Source organism: Lemur catta, chromosome 1 (genome assembly GCF_020740605.2).
Source record: "Lemur catta isolate mLemCat1 chromosome 1, mLemCat1.pri, whole genome shotgun sequence".
NCBI classification, from domain to species: domain Eukaryota; kingdom Metazoa; phylum Chordata; class Mammalia; order Primates; family Lemuridae; genus Lemur; species Lemur catta.
This window is the reverse complement of record NC_059128.1, coordinates 278,441,146-278,460,724: the sequence shown is the minus strand read 5'-3', so window position 1 is coordinate 278,460,724 and position 19,579 is coordinate 278,441,146. Positions and strand designations below refer to the sequence as shown.

The following is a 19,579-nucleotide window of genomic DNA, read 5'->3' as shown; positions in this document are numbered from 1 at the left end:
GGACTGTGAAAGTGTCATCCTGTCTTATATCCCTTCCTTGGGTTTTCCTCTCGGTGGCCGGAGTTAATCATTCTGGACACAAGTCCAGTTGGGACACTCTTCCTTAAGCTTTCCATGGATGTCCTCGCCAGATGCAGGGTGGGCGGTCAGGCTCGCAGGAGTCTGCCCCTCACCCCCCCTTGTCCATGACCTCCCCTCCCCTGTCCACGAGGAGTTGTTCTTGCCTTTCTGCCTTCACTCACCCCCGTGTGTTCCTTGCCTGCCATGTGGATAATCCAGAAGGGATTTTGCTGATGATAGCCATGTTTCCTGGGTTCCCTTTTCGTGGAGATTATGCATAAGACTGTATTGGGGTGAGAGAAGGGGAAAAGAGGGGAGTAAGACAAGAAATAATTGAGTAGAATTCAAGGTAGACTGAAATAGGTGGAGATAGTGAAGGAGAATGAGAGACTTTCTGGTTGGGGCCCCAGAAGGCGTGGGGCATTTGGCACGCAGGCCTGAGAGCAGGCTTGTGCGCTGAGACAAGATGTTCTCTCCTGAAGGCTCACAATGTTTGTTTTGCTCCATGTACACTTCTGATAATAATCGTGCCATTTATCGAGCCCCTGCTGGTCTTTTACATACATTACCCCTAATGCTTACAGCTCTGCAAGGTATAATTAACTGCCATTTTAAAGATAAGAAAACTGAGGTTATAAGATTAAAGACGTGCCTAAAGCCACCAGCTACTAAGTGGTAGACAAGGTTTTAACCAATGTCTATATCCTTTCTAGTAGCCAGAGGAACAAATTAATGGTTTTAAAGAGATCTAGGTCACCGAGATTCCAAAATAAATAAAGGTTTTATTAACCCAAATCAAATCGAGCAGTACTTGCAGATGGTCTCCTGTGGTTGATAGAAAGAGACCATCTGTTAGGAAGCTTTTTGGTGAACTCAGATAATTTGTATATGCAGAAAAGACTATTCAGAAACTTTATTTTTGTTTTAAAAATGATTTTAAATTTATTAAAATTACAAATTAAACAGGTGGAATCATATGAAATTGTTGATATTTGGTTTTTTTTGAACTATGAAGAGTCCTTGTCATATGGTAACCCATTCTTCTCTGGGCTTTTAAATCCAGCTTACCATTCTTACAAGTTTAGCAAAAATTTGTCATCACTTTTAAAGGGGTTTTTGAGTAATATTTATTCTGTCTACAAACTCCAATATCTTAAAATATTCCATTTTAATTTTGGACTCTAGGTGCACAGAATTGGATTAATCATATTTCTTATTCAAAATGTACTCTCATCATTGGTTTATGCATGGCTCTCGTTCAATTATGAATTTGAAATAATATAGTAAATACCTATGAACTCATCACTCACTAGAACACCCAGTTCTAGTTTCTAGATGAGGGCCCCCAGAGTTCATCTGCCTGCTCCCTCCGCCCCACCCCGTTTCTTTTTAGATATTTAAGTTGTTTGGATGAACAGATACCACCTTTCTGAACACTTACATAACTCTTATAGATTACAGCTGTACATTTCTTAATGACAGGGACGCTTTCTGAGAAATGTGTGGTTAGGTGATTTGGTCCTCGTGCAAACATTGTAGAGTGTACTTACACAAACCTGGACGGGATGGCCTAGGTTCTGTGGTATAGCCACAGGTTTGTCCTAGGCTGCAAACCTGTATAGCATGTTACTGTGCTGAGTACTGTAGGTAATTGTAACACAATCGTAAGTATTTGTGTATCTAAACACAGCTAAACATTAAAAGGCACAGTAAAGATACAGTGTGAAAGATAAAAAATTGTACCCCTATATAGGGCATTTGCCATGAATGGAACTTACAGGACAGGAAATTGCTCTGGGCAAGTCTCAGTGAGTTAGTAGTGAGTGACTGTGAAGCCTAGGATATTACTATACACTGCTGTGACTTTATAAACATTGTACACTTAGGCTACACTAAATTTATAAAAAATATTTTTTCTAAACTTTTAAATATTTTAAACTTTTTTTTTTAAGAGACAGGGTCTTGCTCTGTCACCCGGGATGGAGTACAGTGGCCCTGTTGTAGCTCACTACAACCTTTAACTCCTGGGCTCAAGCGATCCTCCCGGCCCAGCCTCCTAGGTAGCTGTGAATACAGGCATGCACCACCGTGCCTGGCTAATTTTTTTATTTTTTGTAGAGACAGGGTCTTGCTCTGTTGCCCAGGCTGGTCTTGAACTCCTGGCCTCAAGTGATCCCCCTACCTTGGCCTCCCAAAGTGCTGTGATTATAGGTGTGAGCCACCATGCCTGGCCTAATTTTCAAAAACTTTTTGACTCTTTTGTAATAACATTAGCTTGAACAGGTACACATTTTACAGCTGTACAAAAATATTTTCTTTCTTTATATCTTTATTCTATAAGCTTTTTTCTATCTTTAAAATTTTATATTTGTTTTTTACTTTTTAAACTTTTTGTTAAAAACTAAGACACAAGCACACACGTTAGCTTATGCCAACAAAGGGTCAGGATCATCAGTATCACTGTCTTCTACCTCTGTGTCTTGTCCCACTATTAGGTCTTCAGGGGCAGTAACATGCATGGAGCTGTTATCCCCTATGATAACAATGCCTTCTTCTGAAACACCTGCTGAAGGAGTACACTCTAACCGTGAAAATACAGTAAATACATAAACCAGCAACACAGTTGTTGATTATCATTATCAAGTGGTACGTACTGTACGTAATTGTATGTGCTGTACTTTTATACAACTGGCAGTGCAGTAGGTTTGTTTACGCCAGCGTCACCACAGACACATGAGTACTGCATTGCACTGCAATGTCATTAGGCTGTAGGAAATTTTTGCAGCTCCATTATAATCTTACTGGATCACTGTCATATGTGCAGTCTGTCGTTGCCTGAAATGTCCTTATGCAGTACGTGATTGTATTAAACTTATAAATATGGTAAGCTTGAAGTCTTTTTATGTACTCTAATATTATATGTAAATTAGTCAGATTTCAACTTAAAACCAAGACCAGAATTTCCAAAATATTGCAATTACATAAACTATCAAATATGCACAGATTCCTTCTTAACACAAAAATATGACTGCTGTGCTTTTAATTTCTTAAATCATTACTTAATCGTGTGTCTTTATGGGGTTAAAAGATATACCGCATCTTAAGGAACATAGTGACTGTATTATGTAGGATACAGGCTTAACTGCTGTAACAAAGAGACCCAGAACTACAGTGGCCCAAATAAGCCAGAAGTTAATTTCTATCTCAGGGAGGTGGTTCTGTCAGTAAGGCCATCCAGGGAGCTTTTTTCCCCCTATCTTGTCCCTTGTTTCTGCTTTCCCTTCCACTCCACCGTCAGCTTCATCCACATTCCAGCCCTTGGTGGGGTGAAGACAGAAGGTGGAAGACAGCAGCTTCCTCTTTAAAATGATGATCCGGACATTTCACACGCCACTTCTGTTCCCATCTGATTGCGCAGAACTTAGTCACGTGGCCCCTGCTGTCACTGAGCTGCCGGGGAGGCTGAGAGATCGTCCCGAGCTGGACAGCCATGGGTTCAGCGGAAACGTGGAGTTCTGTACTATAAGGGAGAAAGAGAGAATAGATATTGAGAGACAATTAGCAACTCTGCCACAGTTATCATTTCACTTAATTGACTTTCTAAGGAAGATTTAACTAAGAACTCGCTGAATGTTGGTTACTTAATTCTTAATTTTTGGGGGTAGAAAGGTGCCTACCCAACAGGGAAGATTGCCACTGTCCAGTTAACGCATGCCACTTGTTATCAGAGAGTTCAGTGGGTCTTACAAGCAGGAACTAGAGACATGCAGAGCCATTCTTCGGACCACCTTGGCTCTTCCCCTGAGCTCCATTTTATAAATTGGGTTTCAAAACTTAAAAAGGAATTGATCTCATAGCTCACTGTTTTCTTACCAGGTCTCTAGTTCCCATTCAGGTTGATTGCTTGAAAACAGTTTGCATTTTGGGGGCCGCTCTTATGAATCTGTGCGTGTATGTTTCACCTAACTCTAGAGTTATTTGAATTTGACAGGGTCCTAACATATTAAATAGAAAATATGTTACATAAGAAAGACTTCTGATTTTGATGGGAACTTACAGTCTTCTAAAATTCTTACAGATATTTAAAATGATACCTTTTTGAATTTTGGGTATCTCAAATGGCTTTAGTTTGTGGTCATTCTATAGACCCCCAACAAAAAAATAGATGAATCTTAGGAAAACAAAATGTAGCATTCACTTATTCATATTATCACTTACTCATTCATTAACAGATATTTATTGGACATCTACATTCCAATTATTTTGCTAAGTACAATAATAAACATCAACAGGGGATGGCAGATTCAGCTCAATTTTTAATATCTTCTGTATTTATATTAGCAGTCACATTCAGTAAGAATTGATGACCCGAAGAACTTATATAGTTCTTTTGTTGCAGAAAATTTGCTTGTGTTCCTTTTACTCAGTCAAGGCATTCATTCATTCATGCAGGGTTTATTGAGTGCCTCTTACATGCTAGATTGTGTGCTAGGGATGGAGGTTTATCTCATTTGGAGATGAAAGGTACATTCTGAGGTGATAGTCCTTGTCCTTAAGGAGCTCAGAGTATGGGAGAGCAGAGAGCTAAGTAAATGAACAATTAGTGTTCACTGTGTTAAATGCTGTGAAAGGCATGGATAGGAAATGTTGGGGGACCTATCTAGATGGGACGAGGTTAGGAGAGACTTTCTAGGGCAGGCGATGTCTGAGTTTTAAGGGAAAAACAGGAATTAGGTGAAAGAAGAGGAAAGAGCTTCCTGGGCAGAACAGCATGTGCAGAAGTGCAGAGAGCATTTGCAGCTGGGGCGTTGCACATGGTTCAGTACCATTGCAGTTTGCATTCACCTGAGTTGGGGAGTGGCCCAAGACACGGCCATAGGGGACAGTTGGGGCTGGGGGGTTGTGTTGTGTGGGAAATTACCTTGATGTAGTGATAAGTTTCCAGGGACATGGCCAGGCAGGCTATTCCATCAGTCACAGAATAGAGAGGCTCACAGACCAAATTAAGATGCTTGAATAATACAGAGTTTATTACATCAATTCAAAACATGCAGCAAGAAATGAGGGGAGAGATCTGGGGTCAGTTAACCCTTAGGATTGGGGGCACTCGGGATGGAAGGACCACATGCCTGAATCCTGGGCCATGTGATGTTCACACATTCTCTCTCTTTCTCTCTGCTGCATTAGCCTCTGCCGGTGGCGTCCTTACAAAGACTAGGGTTGAGTTTTTTTGTTTGTTTGTTTGTTTTTTTGAGACAGAGTCTCACTCTGTTGCCTGGGCTAGAGTGCCGTGGTATCAGCCTAGCTCACAGCAACCTCAAACTCCTGGGCTTAAGCAATCCTACTGCCTCAGCCTCCCGAGTAGCTGGGACTACAGGCACGTGCCACCATGCCCAGCTCATTTTTTTTTTTTTTTGAGACAGAGTCTCGCCCTGTTGCCCGGACTAGAGTGAGTGCTGTGGCGTCAGCCCAGCTCACAGCAACCCTAAACTCCTGGGCTCAAGCGATCCTACTGCCTCAGCCTCCCGAGTAGCTGGGACCACAGGGATGCGCCACCATGCCCGGCTAATTTTTGCTATATATATTTTTAGTTGTCCAGATAATTTCTTTCTACTTTTAGTAGAGACGGGGTCCCGCTCTTGCTCAGGCTGGTCTCGAACTCCTGACCTTGAGCGATCCCCCCGCCTCGGCCTCCCAGAGTGCTAGGATTACAGGCATGAGCCACTGCGCCTGGCCCCGGCTCGTTTTTTCTATATATTTTTAGTTGTCCGTATAATTTCTTTCTATTTTTTTAGTAGAGATTGGGTCTTGCTCTTGCTCAGGCTGGTCTCGAACTGAGCTCAACCGATCCGCCCACCTTGGCCTCCCAGAGTGCTGGGATTACAGCCGTGAGCCACTGCGCCCGGCCTTAGGGTTGAGTTTAAACAAAGAGCTGGGCAGGTGGAAGATGCCTGTAGCCAGCACATACTTGCTCTGTTGGAGAGACATGTGTGCCTGTAATAGCTGTGGCTTGCCAGCGATCTGCTGAGATGTTGTGCTTTTTTTCTGTTTCAAGCATGGGGCCATAATGGGGCCATAATGGGTGGCCAGTTTAAGGATGATATAACTTGTCAATCTGGAGGTGGCATGATTTATGTCTTACTGATATTTAAGATTTACTTGATCCTTCCATGACTTTTTGCCTAGAAGTAATACTCTCTTTTGTTCTGTTCTTTTTATCTACATTCAACACACGTTCCATTTATTTTGTCTGTCTTTAATGTGTCTTACAAGTTTCCAATTCCGTATCTATACTTAATATATTTTATGAGTTTCATCCATGCTATTTGTTTTACTTGTTTTCTGTGTAGCAGAATTGAATATTCTTCAATGGTGTGGCAAATATACATGACACACAAACTAAAAAAGGCTTATATGCGTTAATTGGGAATTTGGACTTTATCCTAGGGGTAGTAGGCTAAAACCATGTTATTTTTTTTTAAAGCAGAATGATGAGATTTGTGCTATAGGAAGATCATAATTCAGGAAGATTGGAGAACGGATCCGAGTGTAGCAAACCTGGAACAGATTGCAGTCTGTGTGGGAAAAGATAATGGCTTTGAGGAGTATTGGCAGTAGGAACATGAGATGGAGACAGGTGTCGGAGCTGGTTAGGAGGTATTGGTCTGTGGGGGACGGTGGATCCTTTGTGGAGATGGGGAGTACAGCAGGAAGGGCTTAGAGGGGCTGTTGTTGTCAGGAATGCAGTTTTGTACACTATATTAACCAGATTGCTGAAATAACAGATACCCTTAGAATTCCAGTGGCTCCTAACAATCAATCCTCGTTTCTGGGTTGTGTTACTGTAGTCTCAGCAGGTTTGCTGGTGCTCTGTTTCCAGCTGTGCCTCTGCTGTGGGCTCTGCTGCATGCATATTTCTCATGCAGGGACCCAGGCTGAAGGAGCATGCCCATTTAGGGACATGCCATTCTCATGCAGAAGGAGCAGTCTAAGAGCTGGCAGAAACTTGGGGCGTAGATTGAAGATGGCTGCAAATTCTTTCCTCCTACTGAGAGGTGGAGTCTTATCCCCCTCCCTTGAATCTGGGCTGACCTTAGGTGATTTGTTTGTCCAGTGAGATGTGGTGGAAATGACATTCAGAGACTTCCCAGGGTAGATCATAAGAAACCTTGCAGCTTCTGCCTGGGCTCTTGGAACACTTGCTCTTGGAACACAGCTCCATGCTGTCAGGAAGCTCAAGCTGCCCTGTGGCAAGATCCTGGGCCCTCAGTGGACAGCCCTAGCTGAGCTCCCAGCGGACAGGAAGCTCCAGCTTGCCAACTATCTTGGAAGTGGGTCATCTGGTGCCACCCTACCTGATGCTACATGGAGCAGAGTCAGGCTGCCCCTGCCCTGTCCTGCCCAAATGGAGATTTGTGAGAAAAATAAATGATTCATTTCAAGCCACTAAATTTTGGGGTGTTTTGTTACACAGCAGTGGATAACCAGACCACTTGGGATGCCTCTTAAAACTTTCCTTCCTCAGCTTCCATCAGTGTGGTGGGGTGCGGAGGGGCGTGAGTGATCGTGGAAGCCAATGCCACACGCCTTAAAGGGCGGGCCTCAGGTGCTCACAGGACATGCGGAGAACACAAATCATGTTTCTCTTACTTTCTGATTAGCTCTCGGTTATTCAGAAAATTAAAATAACTAGACCAGCCTTTTCCCTGAGCGTGCAGTCAGTCACAGGTTTGAGTTCCACTTTTCAGTTTCACCCGGGTCACCTTATCCTTTCAGCTCTTGCTTGCTGTGGAGTGGTGACAGCCTTTGCACTGTTACTTGGTTTTTGCGTAATAGCGAAAATGAATTTTCTATCACTCACTTATCCTCTGTTTCCAAACTCGCAAGGCAGTGAAGGTAACTGAAAGTCAGTCGTACCTCTCCCTTTTGTCTCATGGTTCCAAGTTCTTTTTTTTTTTTTTTTCTTCCTCTTTTTAAATTGGTTTATTTTATTTTACATAATGTGCATGAGGTTTATTTGTAGCCTGTGTCAGAATTTTCTTTGTTTTTAAAAAATGAATTACATTTTGTTCTATGTATATGCCACAGTTTGTTTATCCATTTATCACAGATATTTAGGTTTCTTCCACCTTCGGTTAATGTATTAATTCAGCTATCAGCATGAATGGATAAATATGTTTTCTGTATTACACTTTCAAGTCTTCTCATAATTTTTGAGGAAACACTGCACTGTTTTCCATAAAGTATGTACCATTGTACATTTCCACACACAGTGAAAAATTTTTTCACTTTCTCCACATTCTCATCAACACTTATTTTCTCTTTTTTTACTTTTATTAAGGCATAAGTGACATTTTATAATTTTAAGGTATATAATGTTCTCTATGAATAGAGATGATGCTTGTACAAATATATTTAAAAATTACCATTTTCCTCATTTTTACATTTACAGTACAGTGGCATTAAGAGTACATTCACACTGTTGTGCACCTATCTTCTTTATCCATACAGAACATTATATACCATAAAATTATGTGACTGTACTTAATACCACTTAAATGTAAATAAGAAAAATGTTAAAAATGTCAAATTTTAAAATATAGTTTATCAGAATGTAAAAAAAACCTAGAAAATGAACAAAGTATAGATATATGCAATGGCATGAATAAATATCACAAGTATAATGTATGAAAATTAAGAGGTAAAAATGAGAATTTCAGCTGTGCCTATCTTAGAAGTAGATAGGGATTGGAATTTCAGTCTAGCCAGGTTAACTGTCTCCTAGAAAATAACAATCTTCAAGGAATACAACAAAAATCTAGTCTCTACGTTGCTCATTTATAGCTTTTATTTAACATATTTTAGTTTATATGTCAACAAACAGAAAAGTGCAATCCTACACCAGATAAAAATAAAGCAGTACAGGGTGTTCCCAAGATGTCCAAAGTGTTGCAGTTATCAGACAAAAATTTGAAGGCAGGTATTATATATTCATCAGTGTTTGTTCATTTTAATAATGTTCTAATACGAAACTCATATAGAAAAATGGAAATTATAAAAATATCCAAATATAAAAATGATAATATCAAAAAATTACTTTTGAGCTTGTCAGCAGACCATAACCAAAAGAAAGACAAAAACTAAAGAGTTAATAAAGTGTGAAGAAAAATAAACATAGCCTTAGAGACCTGTGGGTGATTGAGTCCCAGAAGGGAAGGGAAAAGACAGAAAAATTAAGGTGGTTTAAAAAGGAAAATTAACAGCTAATAGCTTCAAACTTGCAGAAATTGGTGCAAAACCTAAAATTTTAGATGTAAGGTCACCAAACCCCAAATTGAAAATAGAAGAAAATGATACCTAGGTCCATGTAGTCAAACTCTAAAATCTGAAGATAAACAGAAAATCTTAGATGCAGCCAGATTGGGGAAAATACATAACATATAGGGAGAAATGATATGAATGATGGATGATATGTCATCAAAAACCATAGAGGTGGCCGGGCGTGGTGGCTCACACCTGTAATCCTAGCACTCTGGGAGGCCAAGGCGGGTGGATAATTTGAGCTCAGGAGTTCGAGACCAGCCTGAGCAAGAGCGAGACCCCGTCTCTATTAAAAATAGAAAGAAATTATATGGACAACTAAAAATATATGTGGAAAAAATGAGCCAGGCATGGTGGCTCATGCCTGTAGTCCCAGCTACTCGGGAGGCTGAGGCAGGAGGATTGCTTGAGCCCAGGAGTTTGAGGTTGCTGTGAGCTAGGCTGATGCCAGGGCAACAGAGTGAGACTCTGTCTCAAAAAAAACAAAACAAAACAAAACATAGAGGTGATTCAACAATGAAATTACATCTTTCAAGTACAGAGAAGAAAACCAAATATCAACACAGAATTCTGTATTCAGGAAAACTTTTTTACAAATGAGGCAGAAGCTACAATGATATACCACACATATCCAAAAATGGCAAAAATGCAAAATAAAATTGCAAATACCAAGTGCTGTGAAGATTTTTAGCAACTAAAACTAGGAATGCAAAATGTCACACTAATTTTGGAAAACAGTTTAGCAGTTTCTTATAAATTTAAAAATATACTTATATGAACCAGATACCCCAGTCCTGAGATTTGCTTTAGCAAAGTAAAAACTAATGTTTTTTTTAATGTTTGTGGATTTTTATAGCCACTGTATTTATATTTTCCAAAAACTAGAAATAAACCAGATGTCCTTAAGCAGGTGAATAGATAAAGAAACTGTTTTGTTCCCATATCATCGATTCCTAGTTGTCAATAAAAAGGCATGAGGATCACTTGAGGTGAGCAGTTTGAGAGTAGCCTGAGCAAGAGCAAGACACCATCTCCACAAAAAGTAGAAAAAATTAGCCAGCCAGGGTAGTGTGTGCCTGTTGACCCTGCTACTAGGAAGGCTGAGGCAGGAGGATCACTTGAGTCCAACAGATTGAGGTTGCAGTAAGCTATGATGACACCACTGCACTCTAGCCCAGACAACAGAGCAAGCCCCAAGGCTAGGGCATCTAGCACAGGGACCTGGGCATAAAATACACTGAGTATGAGTGGAACTGGATTAAATTGCGAAGAAAATGAGAAGCATATGTCCATTCTGGGGACACTTCCTGTTTGCAGCTCCCACTTTTTCTTTGGACACAGTAAAATTGATGCTCAAGAAAGATGTGTCATGGATATTCTGCTCTTGGGCATCCTCCCTGCACAGAACTGAGGCTGTGCCTTCTGCTGTGTCTTCTCCACTTTCAGAAATGTGCAGTAGTGCAGCACTGAAAAACTTGTCCAAAGCACTGGTGGCTGCTGGCTTTGTCTCTCTCGCCACAGAGATGAGTCCAGAGGGAGGCATGAAGAGCAGGTCTGGGCAGTTCCTGGCTTCTGTGCTCTCCTGCCATCCTCCCTACAGATTTTCCAGTACCTGCAGGTCACGGGAGAACAGAGGCTGCTGCAGAGCCACACAGACCTCCCACAGCAATGGCAAAGAAGCAGTGAACCTGGTTTCAAGTTCTTTATCCCTCTCTATGTCCAGCCCTCCTACGTCCAACCTGTTACTAGAACTCTTAATAATCTCACATGCAGTTAAGATGATTTGGAAGAGGAGAAACAAGAGTCAGAAAAATTGGCAACCTCAGTCATCTGACTGGGTAGCTAATGGGCTGTTGAGATTTCTGTTTCCTCATCGTTGGGGAGCTTCCGCTTGCCACATGCTGTTTGCTGTAGGGAAGGGCCACACGAGCTCATTTAACCTGGCGTCTTTCGCTCCTGGGCTGCTGCTTGGATGGGAATTTTAAGTTGAGCAGAGCAGATACTCATTGTGTGCTGTTATAAATTGTAACATCAAGTCAAGAGCCTCAGTTATTTGACAGATTTCTGCAAGCTGTGTAAGGGAGGAAATCTCTTTGTTTAGGGCCAACCAAGGCTTCCTTACCTTTGATCTTTGGCAGTAAGCCTTTTGCTTGACTTCCCCTTTCTTCTCTACCCCTTTGTCTCCATCTCGAAGTGCAAATTCGAAGTGTCCTGTTTGCCTTCATCCACTGCAAACACCCCTGGACGAAGTATCAGTGACAGCAGGGCTTTGCTTTGATCAGAGCACCCAGCACTGCTTGAAGGCGTTTGCATGGTCTGTGGCCCATAGACCAGGCTCCTAGAAAAAGGAAATGCACTTAGGTGAGGAGACAGTTGGCCGAGCTGAGAAACTTGATCAGGGATGTGTGTATATATTGTTCCTTGGTCTCTTCCTGTCCTTCCTCCTCCTTTGTTTCTCTCCGGAGCCTCTCCTCCTTCAGAGGTGTGTGAGAATTTAATTGTTGGCTCCTTTTACACTAAGTCAGCATTGGCCACAGCAGGGTGCTAAAGCAGTGTTTTAGCAGCTGAATTCTGGGCTGAGTCTCCATTGGCTGAGCCTTTCTCCTCCTTTGATTACCAGATAGCTCTGGGGACAGTGATGCATTTGGCTTCCTGCACAAGGCTGAGGTCTGTGCTGTTCCTTTTCACGTACCGACTCACGCTCATCTGAAAAGTCTGCCCTGTCTGCCAGGATGTTAGTGTATGTCCTCATCCTCCTGTACTGAAATTCTTTCCTTCATTCCCAAAGCTGGAAATCAACTGAATATCTGTCCTTGGTCAAAGATGTTGTTTGGGAAATGTAGAATTCTACTGAAACATCGGTCAGGCCTCATCCTTCAAGGTGAATCCTACTCACTCCCCAGCTGTATGTCTGGGGGGAGGTGGGAGAAGTAGGTGACAAAGTGGAAGGAAGGCTGCAGGTAGAGCTAAGAAAAAGTTCGGAGGTTTCTCTTTCTCCGAATGTTCTAGACCAGTTAGCGAGTTGACCATAAAAGCCTGAATTTATGATTTTTCCCCCTAAAGCAGTCTTTCTCAACTGTTTTTTTTTTTTCATTGTTGTTTCCCTAAGGAGAAAAATTAAATTCCCGTTAAATTCCCTCTAAGGAGAGAAGTGAACTACTAACGGACGAGGTTTTGTGGGGTAGGCTTGAGCCTTGGAGGGCCACAAACTGTTATGTCCAAGATTTTTTTCAACTTCCCCCCATCCCAACTGCAGTTTTTGCTCCCTTGGGCACAAGTGGAATGTGGCTTCTCCTGAGGACACTTGCTCTAAGGACTCTGTTTTGGAATAACAAGAGCACCCCCTTATGGACCAGGCATTTTATAGATTATCCCATTTAGTTCTTCCAATAACCTTCCAAGGTAGGTGCCCTTACCCTCTCACCTTACAAGCAGAAAATTGAGGCACAGGGAAGTTGAGTGGCTTGTTCAGGTCACACAGCTATTAACCAGAGGAGCCAGGATTCGAGTCTTGGCATTAGGACTCTAGAGTCTTCTTACTTAACTAGGTTATCTTGGAAGAGTATGGAAGCAGGTAGCCTACCTCGACTCTTTTCTTTTAAAAAATTGAGATATAATTCACAAACCATGAAATTCACCCTTTTAAAGTATATGGTTCAATTCAGTAGTTTTTAGTATATTCACAAAATTGTGAAACCATCACCACTATCTCATTCTAGAACATTTCATCACTCCTCAAAGAAACCACATAGCCATCAGCAGTCTCTGCCTACTGCCCCAGTTCCCAGCCCCTGGTAGTCCCTCATCCACTTTCTGACTATTTTTGCCTCTTTTAGATATTTTATTCTGTTTGAAATAGAATTGTATAATACGTGACCTTCAGTTATTGGCTTCTTTCACTTACCATAATATATTACAAGATTCATCCATGTTGTAACATGTATCAATACTTCATTTTTTGTTATGGCTGAAAAATACTCCATTGTACACATTTTACTTATCCATTCGTTTGTTGATGGATATTTGGGTTGTTTTCACTGTATGAATAATGCTGCTGTGAGCATTTGTGTACAAGAGTTTTTGTGTAGACATATGTTTTTAATTCTCTGAGGTATACACCTGGGAATGGAGTTGCTGGATCATATGGTTACTCTGTTTAACTTTTTGCAGAACTTGCAAACTCTTTTCCCAAGCAGCTGTGCTACTTTACATTTCTACCAGTAATGTACAATTTCTCCCCATCCTCACAACACTTGTTATTATCTATCTGTTTTTTATTATAGCCATCCTAGTGGGTATGAAGTGGTATCTCATTGTGGTCTTGATTCTCATTTCCTTAATGACTAATGATGTTGAGCATCTTTTCATGTGCTTATTGGCCATTTGTATATTTTCTTTGGAGAAATGTCTGTTCAAATCCTTTGACCACTTTTAAATTGGGCTATTTTTCCTTTTATTGTTGAGTTGTAGGAGTTCTTATATGATTTGCAAATGTTTTCTCCTATTTTTGTGTTGTCTTTTCTTAAGTCCTTTGATGCACAAAAAAACTTTGAAATTCAAATTATTTATTTTTTCTTTTGTTGTTTGTACTTTTGGTGTCATAGCTGAGAAAACATTGCCTGATTCAAGGTCATAACAATTTATTTATGCCTGTGTTTTCTTCTAAGAGTTTTGTGGTTTTAGCTGCTACATTGAAGCCTTTGATCCACTTTGAGTTAATTTTTGTACATGGTGTGAGGTCCGGGTCCATCTTCATTCTTTCGCATGTGAACATCCAGTATCCAGTTGTATAAGCACCATTTGTTGAAAAGACTATTCCTTCTTCATTGAATTGTCTTGGCACTTTTTTTATTGCCCGTAAACATCTGAGTTTGTATCTGTGCTCTCAGTTCTGTTCCGCTGATCCACATGTCTGTCTCTATGCCAGTTGGCCCTTGCCTTTTGTAGCCCACAGTTCCTGGATGAGCAAGTACCCTCAGGGCCTGGGTTGTGGGAATCCCCTTCCCTCTGTGGGTTCAGGATTTATCCAGCAGTTGGCCTGGCAGTTCTCCATCATCTAGTCAGCTCTTCAGTGCATTTAAGATGACGTTTTATTTATTTATTTTATCCAGCATTTTTTTTCATGGTTTTCAGGAGGAGTTAGTTCTAAAAACCTAGCCCACCAATATGAAAAATGGAATTCAAAATTATATATCTCTAACTATGGAATTTGGGGGGCAGTATGTCGCGGAGAAGATATTTTTAGGAGTAGGGGAATCATTCATGGCATCTTAGAAAAAGCATCTTAGGATGCTCACTGTTGCTTTTAAAGCCACATTTGTAATTAAAGCAGCTTTCATTAATTGAGTACCTTATTCTGTCCCAAGCTTCCTACTGGGGACATTACATATAGTCTTTAATCTCATTAACACACAAACCTCAAAGATGAGCGGTATTAATATTAGCATCATTCCTGTTTTACAATTGAGGAAGCTGAGCAGTTTGGGGCTTGCCTAAGGACAGGCACAGATGGTTGGCTGAGTTCGCCTTCACAGCCAGGCTGTGAACCCCAGCAGGCTCCTTCTCCTTTGGGAGCCCTCAGAGAAATTTTTGGTATTCCATGTGCCAGTTTTACATTTTTCTTTTGTAAAAACGGGAAGGCTTAAAAGACCAAGTTTTCTGTTCTCTTTTCCCTGTCCGCCTTGCGGTGGGAATGTGAACTTCCTTACAGGCAGGCACTGGGGACTCTGCCAGTTGTTCTCACATTTCTGTGAGCACAGGGATCTGTGGGGAAGGGTGTTTAACAGTCCTGATTCCTGAACTCCAACTCCAGAGAGTCTAATGCACCAGACAGGGAGGGACACGTGCTCAGGAACCTGCAGGTCTAACGTGCTGCTCCCTGTCATTCTCTCGCACTTGGTCTTGGACTACACTTTGAGAAAAGCTGGTCCACAGGTTACATTTTCAATAATTGAATGTTGTGCACATGTTCTCTCCTTTTTCCTATTGCTAAAGGGCAATGTTATGTTTTCCTGGTGTCTGGGGAACGGCCCTTTCCCTTTTAGTTCCTTAAAGAAGTTGAGACTTCAGTTATTAATACTTTTAAACAAGTTATATTTGGTGCTTTGTAAGTACTGTTTTCAGGTAGAAATGAGAATGTTTGAGCCAAAACAACTTTGATATTAATAAAACGCAATATCCAGTAATTTGTTTTGCCTGACTATAACTTAGTCGTGGGAAGCCCTGAAGGGAATAATAAAGAAAGGATCTGGTTATTTTAGAGAAGAAAAATCTCAACCTTTCTTTTCTACATCCTCCCTCACCTGCTTTTTCTCAGATTGTAAAGTGGTCAGACTGTTGCCTGCCATTAGCTTGCAGACCTGGGGAGCCTTACCAATTAATTGCTGAAGCAAGTGTGGACGATTTCAGCAAGCTGGGGGTGGCGTTCATGGAAGACAGACTCCAGATGGATAATGGCCTCGTACCCCAAAAGATCGTTTGTAAGTGACTTTAGAAAATGTTTTTATCATAGCAGGATGTCATAGGTTATTCGCTTAAGGACCGCTAAGCATTCATATTGGTATGACTTAAAGACAATGCTTAGTTTCAGTTTAATTCAACAGGTTTGATTTCACCATAATAGTATAACATTCATACTTGTGTCAAGATTTTTTTTAGAGGGGGTACATCTTTAGTGCTTATTAAATTTCTTAAACAAGTATTTTCCATAATTGCATTGTCCATGAGAAGGCATTCAAATTCAGAACCCATATAATATTTATTTCACACAGTTTATTTTTTATTTTTTTATTTTATTTTTTGAGACAGAGTCTCACTCTGTTGCCCAGGCTAGAGTGAGTGCCGTGGCGTCAGCCTAGCTCACAGCAACCTCAAACTCCTGGGCTCAAGCAATCCTCCTGCCTCAGCCTCCCGAGTAGCTGGGACTACAGGCATGCGCCACCATGCCTGGCTAATTTTTTCTCTATATATTTTTAGTTGTCCATATAATTGCTTTCTATTTTAGTAGAGACGGGGTCTCGCTCTTGCTCAGGCTGGTCTTGAACTCCTGAGCTCAAATGATCCACCTGCCCCGGCCTCCCAGAGTGCTAGGATTACAGGCGTGAGCCACTGCGTCCAGCCTATTTCACACAGTTTAATACACAACCAAGTGTTACTATGAAGTTCTAAATCTAACAGCTTTTTACTTAGAATATATATGTCAAAATTTTTTGGAACAAATCTTTTTTTAGCAGCATACAAACTGTTCTTCCTTAATTAAGCTTAAAAACAGACTTTTTATGTCTATGAAAGTTTTCTTTTGTATTGTGGGCAAATAAGAATGTCACTTAGCTCTGGAAATTTATGCAATCGTTTAATTTTCTGATTTGCCACCTGCATGCACCTCATACCATGTCAAACACATAGCAGGTGCTCAATAAATGTTTTTTGAATCAGTGATTGTGAACTTATATTCCAGTTCTGGGACAATGTACTGGACAGACCCTTCTCATTGATCCTACAGAGTGTCCTGAGAACAGCTTTTTGCCACGCTGTGTTTAGATAGACTCTAGAGAGTGTGTCTTTTTCTTTTCTCAGTTTCATTAGCATATAGGAGAATAACACTCAAGAAATGGAATCTATAAATAAGTAGGTAAAATCACCTTCCCGAATCTCACTTTCTTCACCAGTCAGTAAGAGGATCTTAGGGTCTTCTGATATGTCTAAGAAAGATGGTTGTGGGAACTGAGGATTTCACTGGGGGTCCTCCCACCAGGCAAGAGCAATTAGTGGTTCCAAAGGATGCCACAGAGTTGAGGCTAGGGTGTCCTGGAGTGGATGTCATGGAATGCAGAGGGGGTGATAAGATTCTTGAGCGGAACTACATGATAAACAAGAAGTGTTGACTAATTATCTTTCTCGTTCATGCTTTAGCGGTGCACTTGCAGGACTCTACTCTGAAGGATCTTAAGCATCAGGCCTCAAACAAGCAAGCTCAAATCCTGCAGCCGAACCCTGAACCTTCTCTTGAGATTGAGCCCAAGCAGGACATCATGGAGCATGTTGGCAAAGATGGCCCGAAGGTTCTTGGTGAAGAACCCAAGCAGAGGAGAGGCAGTGCCTCTGGGAGCGAGCCTGCTGGGGACAGTGACAGGGGAGGGGGCTCCGTCGAGCATTATCACCTCCATCTGTCTAGTTGCCACGAGTGTTTGGAACTAGAGAACAGCACCATCGAGTCGGTCAGGTTTGCATCTGCAGAGAACATTCCAGATCTTCCTTACGATTACAGCAGCAGTTTGGAGAGCGTTGCTGATGAGACCTGCCCTGAGAGAGAAGGGAGGAGAGTCAACATCACGGGAAAGGCACCCAACATCCTAGTCTATGTGGGCTCCGACTCCCAGGAAGCCCTCGGCCGGTTCCAGCAGGTCCGATCTGTCCTGGCCGACTGTGTGGACACTGACAGTTACATTCTCTACCACCTGCCGGAGGAAAGTGCCCTCGGAGACCCCTGGCCAGACAGCTGTCTGTTGTTGGTCGTTGCCACCAGCGAGTCCATTCCCGAAGATCTGTACCAGAAGTTCATGGCCTACCTTTCTCAGGGAGGGAAGGTGTTGGGCCTGTCTTCGTCCTTCACATTTGGTGGCTTTCAGATGACAAGCAAGGGTGTACTGCAGAAGACAGTCCAGAACTTGGTTTTCTCCAAGTCTGACCAGTGTGAGGTAAAGCTCAGCATCCTAAGCAGTGGCTACGTTTACAGGGAGGGCCCCGGAGAGCAGCTTAGCCTGGGCAAGCTCCAGGGCCACCTAGAGAACGAGGACCAGGACAGGATGATCATCCAAGTGCCTTCTGGAACACACGGAGGAGAAGCTGTTCTTTGCCAGGTACGTCGCTTTGATGCTCTTCGGGTATCTTGGAGAGGGGATATGCTCTTTAAGGCTGTCCATGCAAAGGTTTCAAGAGTTTGTGTGCTGCGGGTTACTGTTGGCTGGGAGCTTTTGCTGATGGTGAGCAGAAGGTTTCGTTTAGTTCAGGATTTTCACGAATACCCTGATTAACCAAAAGACTTGTGATGGAGGAATGGGCCAGGTGTTACGGTCGATTGAGCTTGCTGGTTAACCAAGGATCTCGTTTTGATCTTTACTGGTAATGACCTTTCTAAAATACACTAGTCTACTTTCTTGCCTCAAAGTACACTGTAATTAATATAATCGAGCCTTTATTTAACATAGAAAGTTGAAAGCTTTAGGGTGGTGATTCAAAATGTCAGTGATCGTCAGGTTAAAATATTGCAGTTGATTGCGGAGGCAGTTTGTGTTAAAAAGATCTCCAAATTCCCAATTGTTTTCTTATGATTCGTTCCTCTTAACATCTAAGGGCTGAGAAAAAGCTCAAATAAGAGAATATCGGAGTTATTTAGATTTATGGCTTGTTATTAATGATACACAGGTCAGGACAAAATGGAAAGAGATTCAAAGGAAAGTACTAATTTCCTTCCCATGCTTAGGAGGTCCTTTGGCTTTTCTGCTGTTTTTTTTTTTTTTTTTATTCCATCCTCTTTTTCCTTTTAGCTTTTTGTTTGTTGGTGAACAGTAGCAGGATAGACTATTTCAGAATTTCTCATCATTTAGTACGAATCTTTTAATGCTTTAGGGCAAAAGTTTTTGTAAGAGTGAAATGAACTCACTTGTCCTGAAGGATTTGATAATGTAATGAGAAAACTAAGGAGATGTAGATATTTTGCCCAGAAGAGTTCCCAAGATGAGTGTAACAGATTTTGTTTTATTATAGGGATCTTTTTATTGAGTTAGAGAATTCTTTATTTTTTTTGTTTTGTTTTGTTTTCATTTTGTGATGCCTCTCTTTCTACCCCTTCTAGAAATTAAGTCTCTTGGGTTTTCAGACCAAACATTCTTTAAGGGGGTATAGATTTTTTTTTTTTTTTTTTTTTTTTTTTTGCTGTTCTAAAGCTTACTCATTTGTTCTTAAGATAATACTCAGCCAAAGATGCTTGGAATTAAGAAATCTGGGCATCAGGACAGACGAACATGTACAACCCACGCTGGTTTCCTGTAGGGCGGCAAACCACATCAGTTAGCTTTTGGAGGCCTAATAAATGTTCTCCTTATCTTTTTCTCTGCAAATATGGTAACTGCTCATTCTCAGAAAATCCACGTAAAAACCCGACTTCCTAGAGCCATATTTCAGTTTTGAAGAGCAAATC

At 41.4% G+C, this 19,579-nt stretch overlaps 1 protein-coding gene across 4 annotated transcripts in view; it reads left to right on the top strand.

Annotated features, from left to right (window-relative positions):
• The window catches only part of HLCS (holocarboxylase synthetase), a 210,370-nt gene that overhangs the window by 27,746 nt on the left and 163,045 nt on the right, over positions 1 to 19,579 (top strand). For all 4 annotated transcript variants that reach the window (XM_045540654.1, XM_045540652.1, XM_045540653.1 and 1 more), the window contains exons 3-4: positions 15,698 to 15,860; positions 17,293 to 18,239. In XM_045540654.1, coding sequence (XP_045396610.1) covers positions 15,809 to 15,860; positions 17,293 to 18,239 — 999 coding nt within the window. In that variant the 5' untranslated portion in view covers positions 15,698 to 15,808. The remainder of the gene's footprint in view (positions 1 to 15,697; positions 15,861 to 17,292; positions 18,240 to 19,579) is intronic.